The sequence below is a fragment of the Mercenaria mercenaria genome, chromosome 17 (assembly GCF_021730395.1).
Source record: "Mercenaria mercenaria strain notata chromosome 17, MADL_Memer_1, whole genome shotgun sequence".
Taxonomy (NCBI): domain Eukaryota; kingdom Metazoa; phylum Mollusca; class Bivalvia; order Venerida; family Veneridae; genus Mercenaria; species Mercenaria mercenaria.
Genome location: NC_069377.1, coordinates 69,002,961 through 69,029,969, shown reverse-complemented (window position 1 = coordinate 69,029,969; position 27,009 = coordinate 69,002,961). Strand labels below are relative to the sequence as shown.

The 27,009-nt window shown below is 36.0% G+C and overlaps 1 protein-coding gene across 1 annotated transcript in view; it reads left to right on the top strand.

Annotated features, from left to right (window-relative positions):
• LOC123536312 (NSFL1 cofactor p47-like) overlaps positions 1–26,974 on the top strand; it is a 30,166-nt gene extending 3,192 nt beyond the window's left edge. Inside the window, exons 2-10 of the mRNA XM_045319404.2 lie at positions 113–273; positions 8,611–8,703; positions 10,051–10,122; positions 10,533–10,680; positions 12,055–12,164; positions 14,685–14,822; positions 15,873–16,010; positions 17,892–17,951; positions 23,916–26,974. Coding sequence (XP_045175339.2) covers positions 113–273; positions 8,611–8,703; positions 10,051–10,122; positions 10,533–10,680; positions 12,055–12,164; positions 14,685–14,822; positions 15,873–16,010; positions 17,892–17,951; positions 23,916–24,048 — 1,053 coding nt within the window. The 3' untranslated portion in view covers positions 24,049–26,974. The remainder of the gene's footprint in view (positions 1–112; positions 274–8,610; positions 8,704–10,050; positions 10,123–10,532; positions 10,681–12,054; positions 12,165–14,684; positions 14,823–15,872; positions 16,011–17,891; positions 17,952–23,915) is intronic.
• The last annotated feature ends 35 nt before the right edge of the window (positions 26,975–27,009 follow it).

Sequence of the window (27,009 nt, the reverse complement as noted above, 5' to 3'; positions counted from 1 at the left end):
TTGCCAGACTAATGAAATTTGGTACAGTGAATTTTGATATATCGTTACACCCTTAGTATATTTGTTACCTGTGACAACAATGACTTCATTACAATTGTTAACTTTGTTGCAGTTGGCAATGGGAAGTTTCTATGAAGGAAACCCTGATGATGATGATGACCTTGCTGGTGGTGTAGTTGGGTCAGCAGTACCGCAACAAGCCACCCCTGCCCCAGTACAGGAACCGGAGGCCAGCAGTCGTAAATCAAAGACTGCTGGAAGTTCAAACTCTAGGTAGTTGATGTTCAGCAGAGTTTTTATTTAGTTAAAGTGATAATAACAAAGAAGTCAGCTTTTTTTCAACGAAACAAAAGATCAACAAGTATTAAACAGTTTCTAGGCCAGAAAAAGCTTTCTCTTTTAAGCTCACAAAGTGCTCTAGGTGAGCTGTTTTGAACGCACTGTGTCCAGCGTCAGTTGTACGTCATCCAACATCAACAGTTTGACTGTAAGCACTCAATATATCATTTATTTATCACCAACTTCTTGAACTGGGTCAGACCCTCAACAAAATCTCATTCAAGTTCATTACTTGGTCATCTAGGGCCAATAACTAGGTCACTAGGCCAGTTACTGGTAATAGTAAAATCTTGTTAACAACCTAGAGGCTAAATGATGTTCTACCTTGTCATCATAAAACTTTGTCAGAACATTTGTCTATGAAATCTAGGTCAGGTTTGAAACTGGGTTACCAGAAATTTTAAACTAAGTCACTACAAGGTTAAAGTTAAAAAATATTTTATTAAAACTAGAGGCCACATTTTCTACTTGGTTATCATAAGTCTTTGTCAGAATGTTTGTTTTGTTGAAATATGGGTCAGATATTAGATTGGATATCCCATAGGTCAAAAACAAGGGCATTCGGTAAAATTGTAGGTAACCTTGTGAGCACTCTAGAGGCCATGTTTTGTACTTGATGTGCAGAAAATTTTGTCGGGATGTTTGTCTTTATGAATTAAATGATACACCAGTGAAAACTGTGAACTCTTTTTAGCTCGACTATACGAAGTATATGGAGAGCTATACTACTCACCCCGGCGTTATCGTCTTTCCGAGTCCCCACCTTAGATAAAGTTTTTTTACACTTTCTCTTTTTTCTCCTTATCTCTGTAATTACTTGATGGATTTGCTTTAAACTTAAAAAAAGTTATTCCTCATCATCACCCAGCATGCCCAGTCACGCAGAATCGTGCGTTTTTCACGCAGAAAACACAATGTGCACGCAAATTTTTCGATGGCCGTGCGTGCAGGAACGCATATTTGTTGTGGCCGGCAAATAAACGAATTCGGCTCAAAAATTGGTGGCCGCTAACCTAAAACCCGGGAAACGCTTGCTTTTGAACAGAAAACCAATAAGCTTCCAGCGGCAAACATCTGCGCGATCTAGATTACTCCAAATACATCACTAACAAAAATGGCAGACGAGCATGAAAAACTTCATTCTGGGTGGAAATATTAAATTGACCTCAGTGCCATATGAAAGGCTGGGTTTTCACTACAAAATAGGCATCATACAGCATTAGTTCCTGCAGGCGTACTGTTAATAATGTGCAGAACAGAATGGTCATCGAGTACTACTGTAAGCAAATGCCTAAGCCAGAGAAAAGGCTGCTGAAGCATTTATCGTCGATCTCCATGTTTCCGAACCCCACCTGTTTTCGAACCGCTTATGTCCTCGCGATTTATTTTACTTCCGGCACGTGAATGATGTCATCGTCAATCTCAGGCAGGTGCTTTGTTTACATTTTGCACGCTGTAGCTGTCAAAATAAAATATGCGTCAGAAACAGGTATTTATATCTTTGTTGTTTTAAAAGTTAGTCAAAAGTGTTAGTTTTTACTATTTCTTTATTTATGTTGCCAAGAAAACCAAAATATTTCAGTATTTTACATAAAATCAGTTTATTTATGTATGGGGGAGGATGCTCTTCGTCTGCTTTTCAAAGTCACGTGACTGTCATGTGACCAGGTTATTTTTACATTGCTACAGTCCAGTTCAAAAAATGTAGTCCGCTTATATTTTTTTAATACATTTTCAAGATTAGATTTAGTAAAAGGTTAGTTTTCAGATTAAAAACTTATTGGTTCTTATTTATTTCAGGTTTGTCCTGTTAAGTCATCTGCTACATACCGCCTGTATTCTCCAACAGCACTGACAAATGCTTACCAAGCTGTCATGGACAAGGGCATGCCGGTGAAGACTGCAGCAAGGCAGTATGCTGTGCCACATAACACCTTGAGAGACAGAGTTAAGGGTAGAGTTGATCCAGAGACATTTAAGTCCGGACCCCCACCATTGTTCAGTGTGGAAGAAGAAGCTGAGTTTGTGAAACATTTAACTGATATGGCTAAACTAGGGTATGGATATACAGTCCAAGAAATAGTTGACAAGGCTTCAAACTATGCAGTTCATTTAAAACATAGAAGCAGAGATAAACCATTAACAATTAGGTGGTTTGCTGGATTCAAAGACAGGTGGAACCTGAAAGTATTGAAACCACGTTCTCTGAGTAACTGCCGTGCTTTGTCTCTGAATGTAGAAGTTGTTGCAGAGTATTTCCAAAATCTGGAGACTATCATGAAATGCAATGATCTGATGGACAAACCAGAGTGTATATATAACTTTGATGAGAAAGGAGTACAAACTGAGCATGCTCCGCCATACATTGTAACAGCTATGTCCAGAACAGAAGCAATCAACTCAACAAGGTCTTCTATAACTACAATACTTGGCTGTGGGAATGCTCTTGGCACACAAATCCCACCATTCTTTGTATTTAAAGGGCAAAGAATGAGGAAAGAACTCCTTGAGGGATCAACACCGGGCTCTAGTGGCACAGTTACTGATTCCGGTTGGTCAAACTCTGATGTGTTCCTTGAATATCTACAGGAACATTTCATCAAATATGTACAACGTGGAAACAAGGAACAGCCATTGCTACTTATTTTTGATGGACACAGGTAAATAAATATTTAATGTACCTTTTTTAATAATGGTTTGAATAAGTTAATTGGACTTCAAAGTAAATGGTGTACTTGTTGATTGTTAATAAGATTTTGAAATAACTTTTTTTTTCATTTTTAATGCATTTTATGTAACAACCATTATTACTTTTTACTGCAGATCACACATCAACATGCCAGTTATTGAATGGGCACAACACAACAACATTTTGCTCTTTGTGTTACCAGCACACACAAGTCATGCACTGCAGCCACTTGATGTTGGCTGTTTTGGCCCGTTGCAAAAGATTTATAACTATGAGTGCCATAAATTTCTCAGAGAATGCCCAGAGACAAAAATCACTCGGTATAATGTTGCAGCGCTTGGGTCTTCATCTTATGTCAAGGGCTTGTCTAATTCAAACTTGAGGTCAGCATTTGAGAAGACGGGCATATACCCTTTCAACCCAAGTGCAATCAGCGATGACCAGTTTGCACCATCAAAGCCTTACTCAGATGAACTGAAACTCACTGAAACCCAAGAGAGTACTGCAAATTGCCAACATGGAAATGAAAACACATGTAGGGAATTCTTCAGAGCAGCAGAAGAGTTTGTGGAGAAAAAAAAGGTGACATATAACAGTAAAAAACACAATAAAGGTATAAGTGGTGTTGTAGCTGGAAAGGAAATAACAAATCATAACATTGTAAATGAAATAGCTGAAATTCAAAAGTCAAAGCCTAACAAGCAAAAGCAGAAAATGTCAAAGAGTCTGAGTGCATCTAGTTCAGAACCAAAGAAAAGGATGACAAGTAAAGTACCTCTGTGTCTGAACATGTTGAAAGAAAGAAAAGAAAAATTGACTCTGCAGCTTCATCACAAAACCAGGTATAAATTGTTAGCAATAAAATGTAATTTTTAACTTAATTAAAAATAAATACTAATAGAAAAAATATAAATGCTCAATAATTTAACTATTGAAATAGGTTTATATAAGGGAATACTTTTATTTTCAAATATGATAGAAGTAAAATCTTGTTTAATCTTTTGACCAGGTCCATCTGGATGCCAGATTATTCCAGTTAGTGACAGTGAGTCTGACCTTTCAGCTGAAGAGGAGATGTCTGCAGATGACTTGTGCTGTGTATGCAAGCAATTCCAGCCAAAGGAAATGAAAAACTGTGTATCTCTTGTATTTGTCAAGTGGGCTAAATGTGATGTTGAAGACTGTCCACACTGGACCCACTTGAAATTCTGCTGTAACACTTCAGTTATCAGATTGAATGACACCTTTTACTGCCCTTGTCATAACAAGCCTAACACTGAAGAATAAACTCAAAACTGTTTCAAAAGTCATAATGCTTACAGTCAAGTAACATTTCACTGACAATATTGAATACCTATGTTGAACCTAACTGTAGTTTATGTTTTGTTATAAGCAATTTCATTGGTGGTTCGAAAACAGGTACTTGTTTATGACGCCATATTGGTTTCACATGGGTTTGGAAAATGCAATTTATTCTGCATGCTGTTATGCAGACTTTTTTTCTGGAGCAGGAATAAATGTGAGAATGAGTACTTTACATGTTTGTTAAACCTTATTATGTTGACAAAATATTTAAATGCAGATAAACCTGGCATATTTCTTAGAGGTCCGAAAACAGGTATTTCCACGGTAGGCCTTAGACATTCGTAATAGTTAAATACTGTTCTTTATGCCTTAGCAGCATATAGTAAACAGGCTAGGCCTATATAAGTACAGTATGACTGAGTTTACTGAATAAATACTGTAAACATTATCTAATATCTGTTGCTTTTAGTTTTCATACCAGTACATATGTTCATGTTTTGGGAAAATTCAGTGTACCCAGATTTTTTAAGCCTGTACCCACTTCCAAAAGTAGTGGGTACAGGTACCCACTTTTTAAAAATCCTGTGGGCATGCTGTCACCCACATCATATGGCATAAGGGCCATAACTCTCACATGAATATTTCATGAATTATCCCCCCTTTTAGATTTTCAGGTTAAAAGTTTTGATGCACTTCCACTCTATCTCGGTTATTACTAAATGGATTTGATTCAAACTTAAAATAGTTGCACTTACACTATATCTCTGTTATTATAGAGAGGATTTGATTTAAACTTAAAATAGTTGTTCCACATCATCACTCTACATCATATGACAAAAGGGCCATAACTCTTGCACTAATATTTCATGTATTATCCCCGCCTTTTTACTTAGAAATTCAGGTTAAAGTTTTAGTGCAGTTTCACTCTATGATGAGTCTAGTATCTCAGTTATTATGTCTCCCACCACACAGTGGTGTGGGAGACATATTGATTTACTCCTGTCTATGTGTCACAAAGCCTGTCCACACTCTTAAGTCGAACATTTCACCAAACTTGAACGAAATGTGTTTGCCAATAAGTCCTCGGCCAAGTTCGATAACTAGCCAAATCGGCCCAGGCACTTTGGAATTATGGCCCTTAAAAGTTGTGTTTGCTAATCAAAGCATTGAAAGTCTGATAAGGCAGTTAAGGTCTTGGTGCATGGTTGACTAGAAGTAGCTCTAGTTACTAAATGGTTTTGATTCAAACTTAAAGTAGTTGTTACCTTATTACCAACGTCATGTGACACAAGGGCCATAACTCTGGCACCAAGTTTTCATGAATTATGCCCCCTTTTACTTAGAATTTAATCATTTTAATGTTAATTTTGATGCATTATCACTGTATCTCTGTTATTACAGAGAGAATTTGATTCAAATTTAAAACGGTTGTTCAACATCATCACTCACATCATAATACACAAGGACTATTACTGTAGCACAAGTATTTCATGAATTATCTCCTCTTTTTACTTCAAATTTCAGGTTTAAACTTTTGGTACACTTCCACTCTACTGCAAGTGTACTTATATAGGCGCAGCTAAATTTTAGCATGTACTTGTATTAGCGCAGTATCAGCAGTCTTCACATTGCTTAGTTATCGAAAATTGAAGGTATAGTGGTATAGCTAGGGATCAAAGAATATGTCAAAATTGTAATTTAAATGTAATGGAATCTGAGTGTCATGTCCTAAATATCAGGGATCGAATTTAGCTGTCGCTAACTCGCAAAATTCGAGTAAGAATGAAAAATGTGCAGTGTGCGACATTAACGGTAGCCCGATCGCTAATGGCTATGAAAATTCGGCTCGGGCGACAGAAAATCGGCAGACCGTAGCCCGTCGGGCTATGAAAAATTCTGAGGAATAAATTTACCAAAAAGATCAATGCAAACGTGGGAGCAAAATAGTTGCTTTGAAGCTTCAAATTTCGCTCAAATCCAATCTCAAAGCGAATTCAAGTCGTCCGAATTTTTTTTTGGATGCTCACCCGCTAATCTTTTGACAATTTGCACCATGTCATAATGTGCGTTGAATACACACACACACTCGCCGATAGCATAATTTAAGCTCCGCCTACTTCGATCAGGTACTTGTGAGATTTTCGCGAGAAGTGTGAAAGCAAATCAAATTATCGGTTTCACCAGAGACAATTGTAATAGGCCAATCAGCGCCGCGGTTACGTCTTTGACACTTAGCATTTAATTGTCAACACGTGCGAGTCGTTTTCTAAAGAATTGTCAATTACATATGCGATTAATTGGAATTATCGACACAATTATTTGGTATCCATGGTAAAAGAACGACATGTAAAGTATTAACTTCGTAAAACTAACTTTGATGGATGAATTGATTTGAATACCGGTATGTATTTCTAGATTTGACACAGTTTACTTTCAGTTTTATTCGAATGAGAAACTGTTCACACAAGTGGTGACTGGGTATAAATGTGTATGGTAAAATGATGTAATTAAGAAAATGAATGGTCATTGAATCAATTCACAGCGTCGAGGTAGAAATATAAAAATTAATGGAGTCTTCCAAGTTCTCCCTAAAGTCTCCCCACTTCTCCTTAAATCAGTTTGAGGGATAATTGACTTCTCCCAAAAAAATAATGGGCCTAGCAAGACCCCTGGTCAGTCAACTGCCAAGCTATTTCTTGTCTACCATGTCTACAAAGCTGTTTAGATCTCTTTTCATGACTCTGTGTCTTTGACTTTCTGCACAATTTTGTGAACACTGTTTCAGATTTTGAAATCAATTCTGAAAAACTCATACAAATTTCTGAAATATATCAATATTCACCAACTTACAGCAGTATATTGAAAGAAATTAAATATTACTAGAATGAAGTCTTGTTCATTCTTGAGCGAAAATTTAGTGGGGCTACGAAAAATTCTGTCGGGCTACAAAAAATTGGAAGTCCGTAGCCCCATTGGCTACGGTGTTAAAAAGTTAATGTCGCACACTGAATGTGTGTAGGAAATCATGGCACTTGAATATTTTCGCGATCACGTTTGAAAATCAACGAATCCATTGCTCTTTAAAAACTCCTTTGCCGGGTAGTTATTTTACCGATAATCACGTGACCGCTGGTAGACGCTTGTCGCTTTATACAAATGTAATTATCGGATATCTAAGTATAATTTAGCGTCTAGACGATATTTGTTTTCATTTTGGTCAGTGATTCGCAACTGCGAAAATGGAGAAAGTTTCTTCGGGCGAAAAAGGCCAACAAAGACCGAAAATGCTAGCGACACCAAGGGCAGTGACCTGAAAGAACCTAAAACTTCCGAGTCCAGCCAAAAGTCCAAAGAATCATTGAGTACTTTGGTTCATTCTTCCGAAACCGGAAACTCCCAGCCTGTTCGAACTGTGAAAAAGTGGAAAACGGAGCTGAACTTTAAACTTTTATACAAGAAAACAACTTAATAAGTTTAGCACATAAACAATAAATAATTGCTAGTGGAACCCACCATTTTGCTAGTGGAAAAAATGGCACTAGTAAAAAATTGCTAGTAGAAAAAAAAATTAAATTCGATCCCTGAATATAAAAACTTAAGTTAAAAATATCTGCCAAAAATATCGTAGTCAACTTTGAAAATTTTTGATAATTTGTTGTCATCTGCTTAGAAAAAAGTCCAATCAAATATATGTAATATGGAAGTTTATTTAAGGGTTTGAAATCGTACATTTATTATATGCATGCTGTGCAAAACAGTTTTGAAAGTACTGTATATGTCGATTATGTTAAGAGATTTTGTTGTTGTTGTTTATGAAGTCTATGTCAAGTTTAAAACTGGGATACTAGAGGTCAAAACTGGGATACTAGATCAAATCAGAGAAGTGCTTTATCACTTTCGAGGCCACATGTTCCATTTGATCTTCATTAAAAATTGTCAATATTTTTCTTTATGAAATCTAGGTCAGGTTCAAAACTGGATTATCGGAGTATAGTGCAGCTGTAAAACTGGCTTACTTTAAGTCAAAAAAGTCAGTAGGTCATATCATAGGGAGAACACACTAATAACCACTCTAGAGGCCACATTTTCTACTTTGTAAGACTGTTTTTCTCAGTGAAATATAGGCCAAATTTAAAACTGGGTTACATGAGATGAAAAACCAGGTCAAATCATAGAAAATTATTTTTTAACTTTAGAGGCCACATTTTCTACTTGATCATCATAAAGCTTTGTCAAACTTTGATTGCTTGTTTAGAAATGTTGACTGTATGTTTCAGGTTTGCTACCATAGGCAGTATGCAGCAAGGACATGGTGAAGATTCAAGTGATGAAGAAGGTCAGGCATTCTATGCTGGTGGCTCAGAAAGAAGGTATGTATATTGTTGCTTTACATTTATCTTGCATCCTTAGAAACCTAAGTATAGTAAAGGGAAAAACTGGTCAAATGGATAAAGGTCTAGGGCGCTCTTAACTCTGTATGACACAAGGTCTGGATTATCAAAGCTGACTTGAGATTGATTATAATGAGCTGCATGTTTTTTTAAAGCAAAAAATAAAAAAAATAAATGAAGATATAAATTAGATATAAATGACCAATGTAGACATATATTTCACTAAATCAGCATTCTCAATCTGGCCTATTGTAAATCGGTATTATTCGTTGTGTTTTAATTTTTCGCGTGGGTGCATCGCAAATTCATAAATCCACGTAAATTTCTTTCCATAACATACAGACATATCCGAAAAAATGTCCGAAATACGGTCAAGTTCAGCTGCCTGTAAACAGTGTTTATTGAATGAACTTCAATTTATTTCAGTCTAGTATGAATAAGTATAATAAAAATCCTCGAAACTACATTTCATGTAGAATATATTGCTTAAAGTCAGAATTAACACTAAGGTCTAGAGGTTGGATTTATATGCAGCTGGCAGGAATATATATAACAGGATAACTTTGGGTTTTTTTTAACAAGTTACGGAGAGCATCTCCTTGATGTACTTTGCATGTGTCACGCAAGCAAAGCGCGTGTTGCCTGAGGGAATAATCCATATCATACTTTATCTTTTCGACAAACCTGAATTTTTTTACACATTTTGTTTAGATAACAATAGGGATTAGCTGATAATTTATCACACCATTGCATTCATTGTATTTTATACTTGTACGTAACAATTATTTTTGAAATGACTGTAACAAACTTTGAATATTTATTCAGCTATCAAATGTAATAAGAATAGTCGCCGGTAAATTGAATGAAGGATTAAAAGGCTCTTTTCTGTCAATTTCAGTCGAACAAAAACAATTTGTGTGAATAAAATAACCAATTACTAATACGAAATAACCGTTATGGAGACCATGCATTTTGACCATGCATTTTGCATACATGAATTTGGTACGGCACGGAAGAACGGGCATTAATGTAATCACGACTTACTGAATTGGAATTTTGGTAATATAAGAACCTTCGCAAATGTAAATTTCTGACCCTACCGTCCCGAATTCATATATCAGTGAAATAATTCAGGGTGCGGGAAATCGCAAAATAAAGACCACGCAAATATAGAATGATTTACAGTATATTGATTAGCTATAAATGTTCTGTGTCACTGATAACTGTATGTTGTCTATGTCTCAGAATGACTCCCTAAGTCTTGTTTGTGAATCACACTGGCTTATTAATAAACAAGGATAAATGGAAGCATGCTCTATTTTTCAGTGGTCAGCAGGTTCTTGGACCAAAGAAAAAGAAGACAAATGTTGTTGAAGATCTCTTTAAATCTGCTAGAGAGTATGTCACATTATACTTGCATTATAATATACCTGTTTTGACATGAGGGCCTCTGTGCGTGCATGGATAAGGCCACTGGAACACTGAATTCATTGCCTTTCACCTGTGTGGGTTGAAGCCCTGCTGAGGAAGTCATCCAGAGGTGGTTCTAACCAGTTGCCCATGTCTAAATTGGTACCCAGCAGACAATTAGGGTCTTTCTCCATCACTAAAACTGGAAAGTCACCAGTAATTTGGTAAACCTTGTATACCAGCACATGTTTCTGTCCATCTATTTTGAAAGAAAATTTTATACAAAAATTGAATTTGTTGCTGCAGAATTTTGAATAGTAGCCTTCTAATATATGATAACAGTATGTAATTCTATATGTCTGTTTTCATTGATTATTTACAAAAACATTTTCTCCTAGACATGGTGCTGAAGAAGTGAACAGTGATGTTTCACCAAAACCAGGAGGAAGTAAAGCTTTCAAGGGATCGGGATACAGACTTGGGGACGGTGAAGGACAGGATTCAGAAAAAATCTCGGGAGAACCAGCTGCACAAAGTAGAAAACAGGTACCAGCATCTTTGCATCATTAACCAAGTGGTAAAAGTTTAGATACAGTAGATACCCATATAATTCACAAGTTTTTGACCCCAGGGACCACCCCAAAACCATGGATGCATATTATGCCCAGGTTTTGACGATAACAAGTTTGTTAACCATACTCTCCATTCCTGTAAAGGAAACTTTCTGCAAAAAAACTGTCTAGGCTAAAAGCTAAGCACATATTAGATAAGTTTTGAGTAAAACATTTTTAAATTAAAATTATTTTATGTAATACAAAATTAACAAGTTTATTCATATTAATAGTGCTATGCATTAGGTTTATAATAGTACAATAATACTCACTGCATACATATATACATGTAGATAAACACAGTATAAATGTGTACTGTACCACCTCTGTTTTTTTAACAACCAACTAATGTAAATGTAACGGTAAACTTTTTTTACTGTCATTTTGTGAAACAATTAACATACACTCTGTAGAACTTATATGAAGAAAGACATAGTCATTATATTATGAATTATTAAGATACTCTTGAAGGATTGAGTATTATTTTTTAACCAAGATCAAGCTGTCAACTACAAATCTTGTGCAAGGTGGCACAGTAGACCTTCCCGCTAAATGCTGATAATTACCTGCTGTTTGGTCTTTAACAGCTCAGAGACAGTCACACCTTATATGAAATAGAAAAAGTGACAAATCACACAAATGAAAATGGTGCAGGCTTGGCTTGATAAAGTCTATTCTTGGGCAGTAGTGGAAATGCAATCTGCAATCCACTCCCTCTATCCCAAGGTTGAGCAGCACTAGAGTTCTCTCTAGTATTTTGTGAAAGTTGTTATTATATAAATTTAGAAAAAACGTTTTGCATGTAAACAAGTTATTTAGTCTGAATCAAACATTTTCAAACTCTTTACAAATCTTTGCCATCATAAAATGACCATCATGAGCCAGGTTCCATAACTCAGACTAAAAATGTACCAGACTATGTGCCTTTTTAGCTAAACTTTTCGAAGAAAAAGTAGAGCTATTGCACTCGAGTCGGCATCGGCGCCATTGGTTCAGGTTTTTGATAAAGTCAAGTATCGCTGTTACTATCAAAACTATTGACTTGAAACTTAAAATGGTTGTTTACTTTCAATGTCTACACCAGGGGAAACAATCCCCATAACTCTGCAAATTTTGACAGAGTTATGCTTCTTTTTAGAATTTTGTGGTTAAAGTTTTATAAGTTTTTACTGGCAAAGCTCTAATTCAGAGTCAAGCATTGAGAAAAGTCAAGCATTCTGTCTTTTGGACAGCTCTTGCTTTAACAAACAGTATATAAAACAAGTAAGATACTTGAATAAAAAAATAAAATCTTCATGTTGTGTTACAGACAGACTGTGTGTTAAAGTTATGGAAGAATGGTTTCAGTGTCGATGATGGCCCACTCAGAGACTTTAAAGATCCTGCCAATAGAGAATTCCTAGCTGCCATTTCGAAAGGGTAAAGTTTCAATAGTATAACTGCAAAATGAGCAATACTATACATATATATAACTGAGGGAAAAAGTTGCACATACCTCTTTATTCAAATATTTTATTATCAGCAGTATGATAAAATACATTAGTTCAAAGATGAAATGTTAGGAGAAAATTTTATAATATTCAAAATAGTATTGCAAAGAAATGCAAATGCCTGTGTAGTTTATGAAATAGTATATCTCATTTTGTAATTTGTCATTGACTAAAATCATCATTTGGAGTTCAGATGCAAAGGAATTATATCACAAGGGCATAGCCTGAGTGATATTACAATATGCATCTGAAGAACAATGATTTTAATCAAGAGCAGGTCACCAAATGAGATATATTTTTTTATTCTAACCTGTTATTAAGGATTATTACCTGCATCTTTGAAGATATTCGCAAATTGTTGCCAGTTTTGTGTGGTTTTCTTTTCAAGAGCACCGATGTGGTGTTGACACGATGACATAATAATTTTGATCTACAAACTGTGTTGCATAAAAGCACACAGTTTCAATTTTTTTTTGTTTAAAAGGGAATTAAAGCAGGTTGTGTTAGAATAAAATTTATAACATGGTTTAACCACATTTAGGTATACAGTAAAACATGTCATTTGTTGCTTCAAGTGGCAAGGTGATGAGCAAAATGCTCAATTTTCTAGGGTTTCAGTTGGTCCAAACATGGAAAGGAAAAGACACGTGGATGACTGAATGATGCTCCATTGAATGGTGTTTCCCTGTACCTGTTTAAACACTAAAACCTTTATAAACCTTTACTTTTGCAAAATTCCTTTAAAACCTTAAATTGTGCTGAAAAATCTTTAAAAACATTTAATTTACTCCATCAACCTTTATTTTCTCAGTAAGCATTTAAAGCGATGACAATTGTTTGGAAAACAGAAACAGAAACTGTACTGGAAGAGTATTATTGTGAAATGTAATGTTTTCTCAGTCTTAATATTTTAGCTTGTCTGCATGAAGTATAGGGAGAGCTATCCTACTCACCCCAGTGTTGGGGTCCTCATCCACACCTTGGGTCAAGTTACGATGCTTTTTCATTTTATCCTTATTATGACTTGATGGATTTGATTCAAACTCAAAATAGATTTTCCTTATCATTCTTTTGATACAAGGGCCATAGTTTTCGCACTAATATTTCATAAATTATTTCCCCTTTTTACTAAGAAATTTATGTTACTGTTTTTCTGCTCTTTTGCTACCCTTCTCTTTGTTGCTAAATGGATTTGATTCACTCACATCATATAATGCAAGGTCCATAACTCTTGCACCAATATTTCATGAATTATCTGTCCTTTTTACATAAAATTTCAGATCAAAGATTCTATGGTTTTTCAATTTCACCATATTATTACGAAACTAATTCTAAACTAATAGTTGTTCCATATCATCATTCACATCATATGACATAAATGCCATGACTCTTGCACCAACATTGCATGTGTTATGCCCCATTTTTACTAAGGATTTCAAGTTGTGAAGGATTTTTGCTGTATATCAGTTATAATCTAAATTGATTTGATTCAAACGTTAAATAGTTGTTTCTGCTCCATAACTTTTATGTGCATTGACAGAATGTCTTAGTACTGCACACGAATGTTCCCAATGTGTTGCGTACATGATCTATGCTTGTAAGGAAAGGTCACTGTTGAAATTTAACTAAAATAGTTTTTGTTTCTTAGTTCCTAAATGCCTTGAAGCATTTTTATTCCTAACACTGTTGCCAACAATCACAAGGGACAACACACAAAGTTTTCCACCACTGCAATACTCCATCACTTGTTAACCTAGAAATGTTTGTTAAAGTTTTTCGGAATACAGTACCATATTTTTAACCATTGCTGATACTGCTTTTTAAGCTTCTCATTTATCTTCCATATAATAACACTAGATTACTGTATCTAGTCCCTTAACTCTTGCATGAATTTTAACAAAATTATCTTCCTTCTTGGACAAAATTTAAAAAGATCTGGGTTGAAGTTTTGTATACAAAATGCTCTCCAAAATCAATGAAGAAATTGAATTAAAACTTTATACAAGTTATTGAGATGGATAAAACATGGTGAAAGATGCAGCATGTCCTATAAGCCAAAAGTGTATTTTTGCTAAGTTATTCCTTTTTCTGGTCATGGAATTTACTCACTCCAACACTAATGCAGATACTTGTCAGATTGTAACTTAACACTGATGTTGGGTGTAACTGAACAAGGTCACAGCATCAATTCCCTTAAGTCATACATGACTTTGGACAATTTAATTACCTATTCTTAGATAGAAAATCCATTTTATTGATGAGCCTTCGAAAAGTGGAGCATGCTGTCATGAAACAGCTCTTGTTTATTTAGAAATATGCACATTTTCGTATAGCAATTAAGAAATCTGACTTTTTTGGCAAACCTCTTAATTTGGTATTATTGAGTTACTTTATGCATGTATACACATATTAATGTTAAGATTTCAACATCTTTATTAATGATTTATAGGGAGGTACCTCATGAATTAATTCAAGAAGCAAGAGGTGGAGAAGTAAATCTCAACATGGAAGATCACAGAGCAGAAGACTATGTTAAACCTAAAGTTCCTGTAAAAGCTTTTTCAGGAGAAGGAAATCTTCTTGGAAGGTAAGTATCTGAACCCATGCACTTCAGCATATAGAGAATGGTTATCTAGATAATGAGGTGTTACCTTCTCATCCTGGGGTGATCATACTTGAGTCATGACTGGACTTGATATCAGTATTTGTTTTTCTATGAAGCAGACTTGAGAATTATGTTTTACCTATTTTGTGTCTGTTTGTTGGTAAGTCTAAGTAGTTTGTCCACACAAGAAACTGTAGGAAGGTTCAGTATCACGGCTAGTTTCAAATATCTTTGCATTTTCAGGTTAATTGATATTTGATGGAGTTATGGCCCCATAAAGGTCATCCTTTGATAACCGTCTTCTGTACTACAGTATAACCTCTGCACAGCAACATCTGATGGAGACATAAAATTTGGTTGCTCTAGAGAGGTGTTGTTGTTCGGAGGTTGTTGGTCAGTTCTAGCCATTTTGGTATCTATTTTGATATATGTGTAACTTACTGGAGCTTGCAATGCATTAGTTTGATAGATAATGCAGCTCTGCATTGACCAACACTTCTGTAAACTGTCTCTGGTGTGTTGTTTAAAAAGAATGCCATATAAATTTCAGGCATTCATTTGTTTTTTAATAACCACCCTTTAAATTATAGATATTATAAAATATTTCATTATATTTTTATTTCTTTTTTTCCTACCAATTTAAAACAAAAATCACATTAAATCTCTGAAATACAGATATTAACAGTTCAAAGTGTTCACCAATTATTGATTTCCAGACAGTTTTAAAGTACATAACCTCTTCATGAATTATATGACATATAATGAATTTTAAACTGTATGTTATATATATTTTGCTAATTTTGAACACAATGGCATTAACTTAAGACAGTACTTCAGATATCAATTGTCTTCCACAACTGACTGATGTAGAGAAGTTGTAAGTTAGGCGTGGAGAACAATTCTATACTGATAAGGTCAACTTACCACTATTACATATTAAAGTGAAATCTATTGAAAAATTGCTTTATTAAGATCCTATATCAAACAGTAGGAAAAAAAAACTATTTCAGTTTTGTCTGTACTTTTTTACAGTCCAACACCAAGAGTAGTTGGAGCATCCACCCCGTCTAAAGGTTCAAATAGCACTCCTAGTTCAAACCAGTCAACTGTAAAAGTAGATGAATCACAACCATTTACAACAATACAGATTAGACTTGCTGATGGGACAAGGTATAAATTTTATATGTTGTGTATAACAAGGTAAAATGTTCATGTGACATGTCTCTAGGTGTTCATCACAGTATCATATGTTTATTTACAATATCAGATAGTGATGTTGATGCATTGAAAGTTATACCTTGGTGTTACCGAGTATAAGAAGTAAAACTAAATTCCTTCCTTTTTACATCAAAATTTTACTGCTTGACTAACACAGTAAATAGCTGTTCTACATGAGTTATGGGTTTATGGTAGTTCTGCAAGTTCAGATAAAAAAAAACTTCTACAATGTAGAATTTGATTAAACCATGATTTTTCAAAACTCCAGAATATAACTTAGAAAATTCAGCGAATAAAAAAGATAGGGTCATTTGCTTGACCTTTTGCTAGACTGATTTGAAAACTTTGGACCTCACGCAAGTTTTCATAATGGGAGTCTATGGGAAAATCACAATTTTCATAACATTTTCGCGAATAGAAATTTTACACTGTAGGTTAAAATGAAACTCCTCACAGTCATAAATAAACAGATGGCCTATGAAATGGTGAAATAAAATGTATAGGTGCATGAGCTTTTTTTTTGAGATATTTGCCCATGATTAAAGTAATCCGCACATTTGAATTGCCATTCATTCATAAAATGATTATCATTTCTGTACGCCGAATCCTTATTTTATTCCATGTTATCCGGATAAATGATGTTACGCCATCACTTCTGGTTTATAAAACATGCAGAACTACCTTAACAAGTGTTTTTGTGCCCCCCCATAAGTGGTGGGGGCATATAGATTTGCTCTTGTCCGTCCGTCCGAAGTTCGTGACGTGCCTAGCTCAAAAAGTATTTGATATAAATTGATGAAACCTTGCATGAGACTTTATCATGATATGAACTTGGGCACCTCCTATTTTTCATCTGGCTCCGCCCCCTATTTTTAGAGTTATGGCCCCTGAAATAGTCAGAAATGCACATTTTACCTTGTGACACGCCTAACTCAAAAAGTATTTGATATAAATTGATGAAACCTTGCATGAGTCTTTATCATGATATGAACTTGCGCACCTACTATTTTTCATCTGGCTCCGCCCCCTATTTTTAGAGTTATGGCCCCTGAAATAGTCAAAAATGCACATTTTTACCTTGTGACACGCCTAGCTCAAGAAGTATTTGATATAGATTCATGAAACCTTGCATGAGTCTTAATCATGATAATTATGAACTTGAGCATCTCCTATTTTTAATATGGGTCCGCGCCCTATTTCTAGAGTATTGCCCCTGAAATAGTCAAAAAAGCACATTTTCACCTTGTGACACCCCTAGCTCAGGAAGTATGTGATATAAATTGATGAAACCTTGCATGAGTCTTTATCATGATATGAACTTGCACACCTACTATTTTTCATCTGAGTCCGCCCCCTATTTTTAGAGTTATGACCCCTAATATAGTCAAAAAATGCACATTTTCACCTAATTATGTGCCTCAATCAGAAAATATTTAACGTAAATTCATGAAACCTTGCTTGAGTCTTTATCATAATGTGACCTTGCACACTTGGCATTCTTCTTGAGAATTTTAGCATTTATTTCAGAGTTATGGCCCATGAAATAGCCAAAATAGTGGATTTTTTGTTTCTGATGCTCATAGCTCAAAAAGTATATGGTATAGAATAATGAATCCTTCTCATATTTTTTTGAGGCTATACCCCATTAAGACTGCAAACATTTGAATTATTTCACCTTATTTGTGACAAATGTACCAGTGGGGGGCACACCCTGTGTCCTACAGACACATTCTAGTTATAAATATATACTGTATAGAACTCATTGAATCCATTGATTTCACTTTGTTAGTGTTGGGTTAAATTGTAAAATGAACATTTGCTTTCTCGTTATAGACTGGTTTCAAAGTTCAACAATTCACATACAGTTGGAGATATTAGACAACACATCACATCGTATCCTTTTATCAGAATACAAGTCACAGATTATTTATGGTTCACTGCCAGTGCTCCAGCTAGCTATTTACAGCAGGGCGCATCGCCCGTTCCGAAATTCGTTCCGCCCTGTTGCCCCGCCAGGCACCCTGCCCGTTTTACAACCATTCATTTCTTTTTTTTAGCCAAACTTCCCTTTTTTGCCTCTGATTATAATACACTGCTTTATTGCCCCCTTTTTATCGAGTGATGCACGCCGGGGGGCATTGACATAATTAGCAAACAGTTAAACAATATTACCTGCTGTAATCGTGCCCGAGGCAGACCATGATATTTTAGACTGCTCCACTAGCATTAAAATCACTGAACCTTAGTGTTAAAACAGTTTGCAAACCAGTCTGAAATCATTATCATTTCGCGCCACCTGTCAAAGTGTACTTTCGTTTTCGGTAATATAGTCGTAAATATCCCTTTATACACAACTTTGAAATTAGTTTACTAAGATGTAATGACAGGGTACACTTTAATGTCAGATACTGTGAAATGATGTTAAACTGTCTTTGCATCATAATATTTTTTCAAAAATATTGTTTAAACTGGACATTCGACGACTTTTAGAAAAAAGTGTAACCATATCCGGATATAAAACTTTGGATACCCGGAATATGTCTATTACAAGTGCTAAACTTGCTTTTAGACTGTTGTAAGTTAAAAACTTTGCCTGATTTCATTTATTTAAGTGGAAGTTTAAACTTTATTTTCTGTATATAATATGTTGCAGGTATAAATTTATAAATATCAAGTAGCCTACATGGAGAAGATGTGTACTGAAATTGTAGCAAGTAAAATAGGCCTAAACACATAGATATTGTTATTCAGTGTGCAATTACAAAGAAATGTTACAAGCTGAAAATCAATGCCAAGTAAAATACAAACAGCAGAATTTTTAGTTAATAAATAGGTGCATTAGAGATGACAGACATAGCCTATTAAAAGACCATACCTAAAGTGTGCCAAAAAACATGCCTAAATTATGCAAAATTCCATGCCTAAAGTATGTTAAAATGCACTGTATGCATGGACCAGTTATATTTTTTTCCTGGGGGAGCACGGTCCCGGACCGACCACCACCCCAGAAGTGCCCTTTTCAGTGCCAGCACCCTGCCCTTTTTTAATCCTAGCTGGAGCACTGACTGCTATCCGTTATCAGTACTGTTCCTTAGGGAAAGTTTGAGGGTATGAGGGGAGAAGTTTGTGGGTGTGAGGGGGGAAAGTTTGAGGATGTGAGGGGGGAAGTTTGAGGGTTTTAGGGGGAGGGGGTTGAGGATGTAAGAGGAGTAGTTGGTGGGTGTAATGGGGAAAAGCTGGAAGTTTTAAGGGGATAAGTTGATTGGTGTAAATTATAAAGGGATAATGTTGTATAACCTTACTTTTTTAATTACAGTTCAACTTCTGTAGAGCAACACCCTTTTGGAGATACAAATATTGACTGTTATGTAGAGGTTGTTGTTCTGGAGAAGTAAATTTGATAGTATATTTAAGCTTAGGGAAATTTTGATGATGTTGTTATAGAGAGGTTTTTGCTTAAGAGAGGGCCGCTCTGGAGAGGTTGTACTGTAATTGTCAAACACTGTTCTGCCATGTTCATTTTTGAGTATTGTCTATCAGAATCAAGGTCTTTGGTTAAAAAAAGCTTAAAGGCCAGTCACAAGATTCCAAAGTCTGACTGATTGAATTTAAGTGATAGTTCTAGCTCACCTGAGCACAAAGTGCTCATAGTGAGCTATTGTGATCATGCTGTGTCCGAAGTGCGTTTGTCCATCGTCAACAGTTTCTTTAAACAACATCTCCCCCAAAACCACTGATGAAACTTGGCCTGGATGCTCCTTTTGTGATCCTGTAACAAAGTTGTTGAAATGGTTCTGCTTGGTTGCACATAGGGACCGCCAGAGCTAAAAATAGAAAAATCTTCAAACAACATTTTTTAAAACCGCTGGTCCAATTTTGAAATAATTTCACACAAATTGTCCTAATGTAACCTTCTACCAAAATTGTTCAAGTTATTCTAATTCATCAAAAAATATGGCAGCCAGGGGACGTGGTCACTTTTCCTTATATGTATATAGTGGAAACTTTTAAAATCTTCATGTGAAACTGCTGGCCCAATTTTAAAATAATTTCACACAAATGGTCCTTGTATGACCTTTTGCCAAGATTGTTCAAATTATTTTCATTTGTCAAAAAACCTGGTCACCAGAGGCCGTGGTCACTTTTCCGTTTATGTATATAGTGGAAAAAATCTTGTTTGAAACTGCTGGCCCATTTTTAATTTTACACAAATTGTCCTTGCGTAAAGTTCAGTTTTTAGCACACCTGAGCACAAAGTGCTCGGGGTGAGCAATTGTGATCGCTCACCATCCGGCGTCCGTCCGTCCGTCCACACTTTCCTTAAAACAACATCTCCTCTGAAACCATTTGGTGGAAGTTGATGAAACTTGGCCTGGATGCTCCTTGGGTGGTCCCATTCAAAAGTTCTTCGTAGACTTATATAGGAAAAAAGTTTAAAAATCTTCTTGTCTAAAACCAAAAGACCTAGGCCTTTGATATTTCGTATGTGGCATTGCCTTGTGGTCCTCTACCAAAAATGTTCAAATTATTACACTGTGGTGAAAAGAGGCCCTGCCCCGGGGGTCTCAAGTTTTACATAGACATATTGGAAAAAAGTTTAAAAATCTTGTCTAAAACCACAAGACCTAGGCCTTTTATATTTGGGATGTTGCCTTGCCTAGTGTTCCTCTACCATAAATGTTCAAATTATGCCCCTGGGGTGGAAGGAGGCCCTGCCCTTGGGGTCCCAAGTTTAACATAGACTTGTATAGGGGAAAAAATCTTCCTGTCTGAAAGTTCTATGCCTAGGCCTTTGATGTTTGGTATGTAGTGTTGCCTAGTGGACCTCTAACACGATTGTTCAAATTATGCCCCTGGGGTTATAAGAGGCCCCGCCCTGGGGGTCACTTGTTATATGAGTTATATAGGAAAGAATAGTTCAAAAATTATCAGATCATATTTCCTAGACTGTTTAATTATAATTACCTGATGACCCCAAGTGATTACGGGTCACCTTACTGTGGCCTTGACCTTCTGACATACTTTCATGTTTTTTAAGATAAAGCCTTTAAATTTGGATGACGTGTACAGTTTTGCACACCGATCATAAAACTGACTTTCAGTGGCCATGAATGTGACCTACTGACCTTTTTGTGCCCCCCCCCACATGAGTGTTGGGGGCATATAGATTTGGTCTTGTCCGTGCGTCCGTCTGTCTGTGCGTCCGTCCGTCCGTCCGAAGTTCGTGATGCGCCTAGCTCGAAAAGTATTTGATATAAATTGATGAAACCTTGCATGAGTCTTTATCATGATATGAACTTGCGCACCTCCTATTTTTCATCTGGCTCCGCCCCCTATTTTCAGAGTTACGGCCCCTGAAATAGTCAAAAATGCATATTTTTACCTTGTGACACGCCTAGCTCAAAAAGTATTTGATATAGATTAATGAAACCTTGCATGAGTCTTAATCATGATATGAACTTGTGCACCTCCTATTTTTCGTCTGGCTCCGCCACCTATTTTCAGAGTTATGGCCCCTGAAATAGTCAAAAATGCACATTTTTACCTTGTGACACGCCTAGCTCAAGAAGTATTTGATATAAATTCATGAAACCTTGCATGAGTCTTAATCATTATATGAACTTGCGCACCTCCTATTTTTCATCTGGCTCCGCCCCCTATTTTCAGAGTTATGGCCCCTAAAATAGTCAAAAATGCACATTTTCACCTTGTGACAGGCCTAGCTCAAAAAGTATTTGATATAGATTCATGAAATCTTGCATGAGTCTTAATCATGATATGAACTTGTGCACCTCCTATTTTTCATCTGACTCCGCCCCCTATTTCCAGACTTATGGCCCCTGAAATAGTCAAAAATGCACATTTTCACCTTGTGACATGCCTAGCTCAAAAAGTATTTGATATAAATTCATGAAACCTTGCATGAGTCTTAATCATGATATGCATTTGCGAACCTCCTATTTTTCATTCGGGTCCGCCCCCTATTTTTAGAGTTATGGCCCCTGAAATAGTCAAATATGTACATTTTCACTTTGTGACGCACCTAGCTCAAAAGTATTTAATATAAATGGTTGAAAACTTGCATAACTCTTAATCATGATATAAACTTGCACACCTCTAATTTTTGGCTGGCTCCACCCCGTATTTTTAAAGTCATGGCCCCTGAAATAGCAAAAAAATGCACTTTTTCACCTAATTATGTGCCTAGCTCAAAAAGTATTTGATGTAAATTCAGAAAACCTTGCTGGAGTCTTTATCGTGATGTGACCTTGCACACTTGGCATTCTTCTTAAGAATCTTAGCTCTTATTACAGAGTTATGGCCCTTGAAATAGCCAAAATAGTGGATTCTTTGTTTGTGATGCACATAGCTCAAAAAGTATATGGCCTAGAATAATGAATCCTTTTCATAAAATGTTTGTTGAGGTTATACCCTCAAACTGAGACTACAAGCATTTGAATTATTGCCCCTTATTTGTGAGAAATGTACCAGTGGGGGCACACCCTGTGTCTGTAGCCCTGTGTCCTACAGACACATTCTAGTTTCTTAATATTTTAGCATCAGTTTGCCATTTGAAACATGAGGCTCATATTACTCAGGTGAGCGATTCAGGGTCATCATGACCCTCTTGTTATATTTATTGGAAACTTAAAAAATATTCTTGTCAGAAACAGCTAGCCCAATTTTAAAACAATTTTACACAAATGTTTCTTGGGTGACCTTTTATGAAGATTGTACAAATTATTCTACAAATTTTAATTTTCTGTCAGAAACAGTCGCTGTGGTGTGTAATCACTTTTCCCTATATGTAAGTCATGGAAAAATCTTTTTTATGCCCCCACTTTGGCGGGGGGGGGGGGGGTGGGGGGGTGCATGTAGATTTGCCCTTGTCCGTCCTTCCATCCGTCCTTCCGAGAATGTTGTGTCGTGCCTAGCTCCAAAAGTATTTGACGTAGAGTCACAAAACTTTACAGGAATGTTGGTCAGCATGTGTAGTTGTGCACCTGGGGTTTTGCGTCCGGATTCATTCAGTCTTGTATGAGTTATGGGCCCTGACTTTGTAAAAATTGGTCATTTTAGTGTTGTGTCGCGCCTAGCTCCAAAAGTATTTGACGTAGAGTCACAAAACTTTACAGGAATGTTGGTCAGCATGTGTAGTTGTGCACCTGGGGTTTTGCGTCCGGATTCGTTCAGTCCTGTAGGAGTTATGGCCCCGGACTTAGTTAAAAATTGGTCATTTTAATGTTGTGTCGCGTGTAGCTCCAAAATTATTTGACCTAGAGTCACCAAAGTTTACAGGAATGTTGATCAGCATGTGCAGTTGTGCACCTGGGATTTCGCGTCCGGATTCATTCAGTATTGTAGGAGTTATGGCCCCTGACCTAGGAAAAATTTGTATCCTTTGTCATATAGTTGGGGCATCTGTGTCCCATGGACACATTTCAAGTTGATGTAGTATTAGTGGCAAAATTTTCTTGTTTGATATTGTCGTATCACATCATTGCAGTATAATTTCGTAGACATTTTTCTTGCATAATTATCTACCAAAACTCTGCATGCAAGCAGCATAACTTAGGTGAGTGATCTAAGGCCATCATGGCTCTCTTGTTGAAATTGACCATTGAAGAAGCAGCATTCTGTGACTGTTCAGGTCTCAAGACTGAATTTCATGATGTTTTAGGCATCTTGAACTTTATCATGTGACTGTTACTTACAACTGTCTGGCTTAATTTAGAGTAGACAGCTTGTCCAAACTATTTGGAACATTCTATCTTATTCTAGAACATGGTTGGAGTACTTTGGATCTTCAGTGAAATAAACATTATTTGAATGGTTGAACCTTAACTCACATCTCAGGTCCCGTCCCCAGTATGAAGGTGCCAGCTTTATTCTACAAACAACATTTCCAAACAGAGAGCTTTCTAATACATCAGAAACTATAGAACAAGCCAAACTTCAGAATGCAGTTGTTGTACAGAGACTGACATGAAAACTTGTAGCAGACTGTATTCCAGCACCAGTAGTTAATGTTAGTCATCACATGTACTGTTGATTGGATTGATCTTTTGGCACACAGCTGTTATTTTGGGACAACATATTTGGCATTCTTAAAAAATTAACATTACTTAACCTTGGTTCCTGTGAAATCATTTAATTTGTGGGCATGAAATTTCATGGTTTCAGTACTGTGAGTTGATAACTACGAAATAAGTCCCACAGGAAAAAATACTGTTAATGATTTCTCAGTTATTGGAGATAATTCAGGTTGTTATACATGGCGTTTTAAGGAGTTGCAATGTTAGCATATTTTAGCAAGAAAAGACATCACATTTGTCCAATCTACAGTGTATGTTAAGAACAAGGAATTCTTGCTGAGGAACAGAAGTATAAACATACAGTTCTTGCAGAATTTAAGAGAAGGGAGATTTATTCCTGTGATAACAGATACAGTAACTGTGTAATAGAGGAGATCATTCTGCATGGACATAAATTAGTGCTGTTACAACATAATTTGAGTCTAGTGCAGGTGTAAGAAATTATCTTTGCAGCTGAGAAAAAAATGAACTGTTATTATACAATCTGCTTGATTTGTCAGGATTTTGTTGTACAGTATACTTAGATCTGTTCCTTGATAAGGAATAAATCCAAATGAATACCTCTTTGAAGAAACTTCCTGTCTTTGCATTACCTGGTTATCTCTCATTTGTCTGTCTGTCTTGTTTAATTGCCTCTCTCATTCAGCTTTTACTGATTTTCTTTCTTAAAAATCGACAGTTTAAAACAAAAAAATCAGATAAGTTTTATTTAAGAATAGATACACTGTATGTTAATGAGCTTGTTAATTGAACAGATATTATGTATTGATTACTGTCAAGTATCCTCCACAATTGACATATAAGCTTCTCAGAATACCCAACGTACAATGCAGCATTTTTACTTCAGCTGAATGTATTATGTTTTAGGAATGTTTTCTTTAGCTCCCATCCTTTCAGTAAAACACTAAAAACTTGTTTATTTGCAAAAGTGCTTGTTTTCTCTGCCACAAAAACTTAATTTATATTGTTTATGCTGCTTCATGAAAACAAGGTATTCGTTTGTTTCCCTTATCAGCTTGACTTTTTGAAGAGCTTTTGCACTCACCCATTTGTCGGCATCCTATTTGGTTGAGTTTTATACTCTGTTACCACTTGTGGGAATGGATAGAAACTTGTTAACTGTGCTGAGCTGACAGGTATTATGAAGATTCATAACTGTTTTGCATTTTTACGAAATTTTGTCCCTTTTTTTTATCCCCCCGCTAAAGGCAGAGGGATATAATTTTGGCATTGTCCTCCATTCTGTCCGTCCGGAGCCATATTTAGGAAAGGGTTTCAAATATTTGAATAAAACTTCAAATATATGTTCAACACTATAGGGAAATGTGGCATGTCAAGTTTCAGCCAGATTGCCCAAGTAACACCAGAGTTATGGCCCTTAGTAGTTTCTAGTGTTATCTATATAGGGTACTATAAATATGGCAATTTCTGCTTCATAACTTGTGACATATTTGACTTAGAACTTTGAAACTTAATTTTTGATCACTATAATGTGGTAGTTCACACACAGTTTCGTTAGGATCTCTTTAGTAACTTCAGAGTTATTGCCCTTTAATTGTTTAAAAATCCACATTTATATAATATATTATATATACATAGCAAACCCCCCCCCCCCCCCCCCCCCCCCCCCCCCCCCCCCCCCCCCAAAAAATATTTCCATTGCCAGATATATTTCTTCGCCATTCCTCACCACAAACCCATTTGGCGGGGGATACCAATTCATCGAATTTGCTTGTTACTTTTGTGTTCATTCATTTAATTTCCTTTATTAGTTTGACTCGAAGAATAGTCTAGTTATTATATTCACCCTAGGGTCGGTGTCGCACCTTGGTTAAAGTTTTGCATTCAAGTACATATGGCTATCATTTAAAGGCATATTGCTTTGAAACTTATATTTTCTTTTCCTAGGTCAATTATCAACCTCACTGGGTCAAGTCCCATAACTCTGACATGTATTTTGGCCAAATTATGCCCCTTTTGGAAAATCCTGGTTAATGTTTTACATGCAAGTTACTATCTCCAAAACTAATGCAGATATTGAATTGAAACTTCACAAGTGTCTTCAGGGTTATGAAACTAGGTGATAGCATCAAGTCCCATAACTCTGACATGCATTTTGGCCAAATGATGCCCCCCTTTTGGACTTAGAAAATCCTGGTTAGTTTTGCGTGCAAGTATGGCTATCATTTAAAGGCATTTAGCTTTGAAACTTATTTTTTCTAGGTCTGTTACCAACCTCACTGGGTCAAGTCCCATAACTCTGACATGTATTTTGGTCAAATTATGCCACCTTTTGGACTTGAAAAATCCTGGTTAAAGTTTTACATGCCAGTTACTATCTCCAAAACTGATGCAGATATTGAATTGAAATTCCTCATGTGTCTTTAGGGTTATGAAACTAGATGATAGCATCAAGTCCCATAACTCTGACATGATTTTTGGCCAAATTATGTCCCCTTTTGAACTTAAAACTTCTGGTTAAAGTATTGCATACAACTTAGTACTATCTTCTTAAGTAACGCAGATACTGGATTGAAACTCTATAGATATTTTTAACATTCAGGGTAATATTCCTGCTTCTCGGACAACTCTTTGAATCGTCGAGCACTGACTGTCTAAGGACAGCTCTTGTTGTTAAGGCTTTTGAATAGTTGAGGGTTGCTGTCCTCTGACAGCTCTTGTTTTAAAAAATGAATACAATACAGAAGTGCTACATGTCAAAAATGAATATTACATTATTTGTGATCAATGGATATTGTGTAAATGCATTGTTACAATGTTATTTATTGATTTTGCAATATTAAAATATATTAAAGCAAGTTTAACTTTTAAATCGTAATTTCATTTGCCTAGGT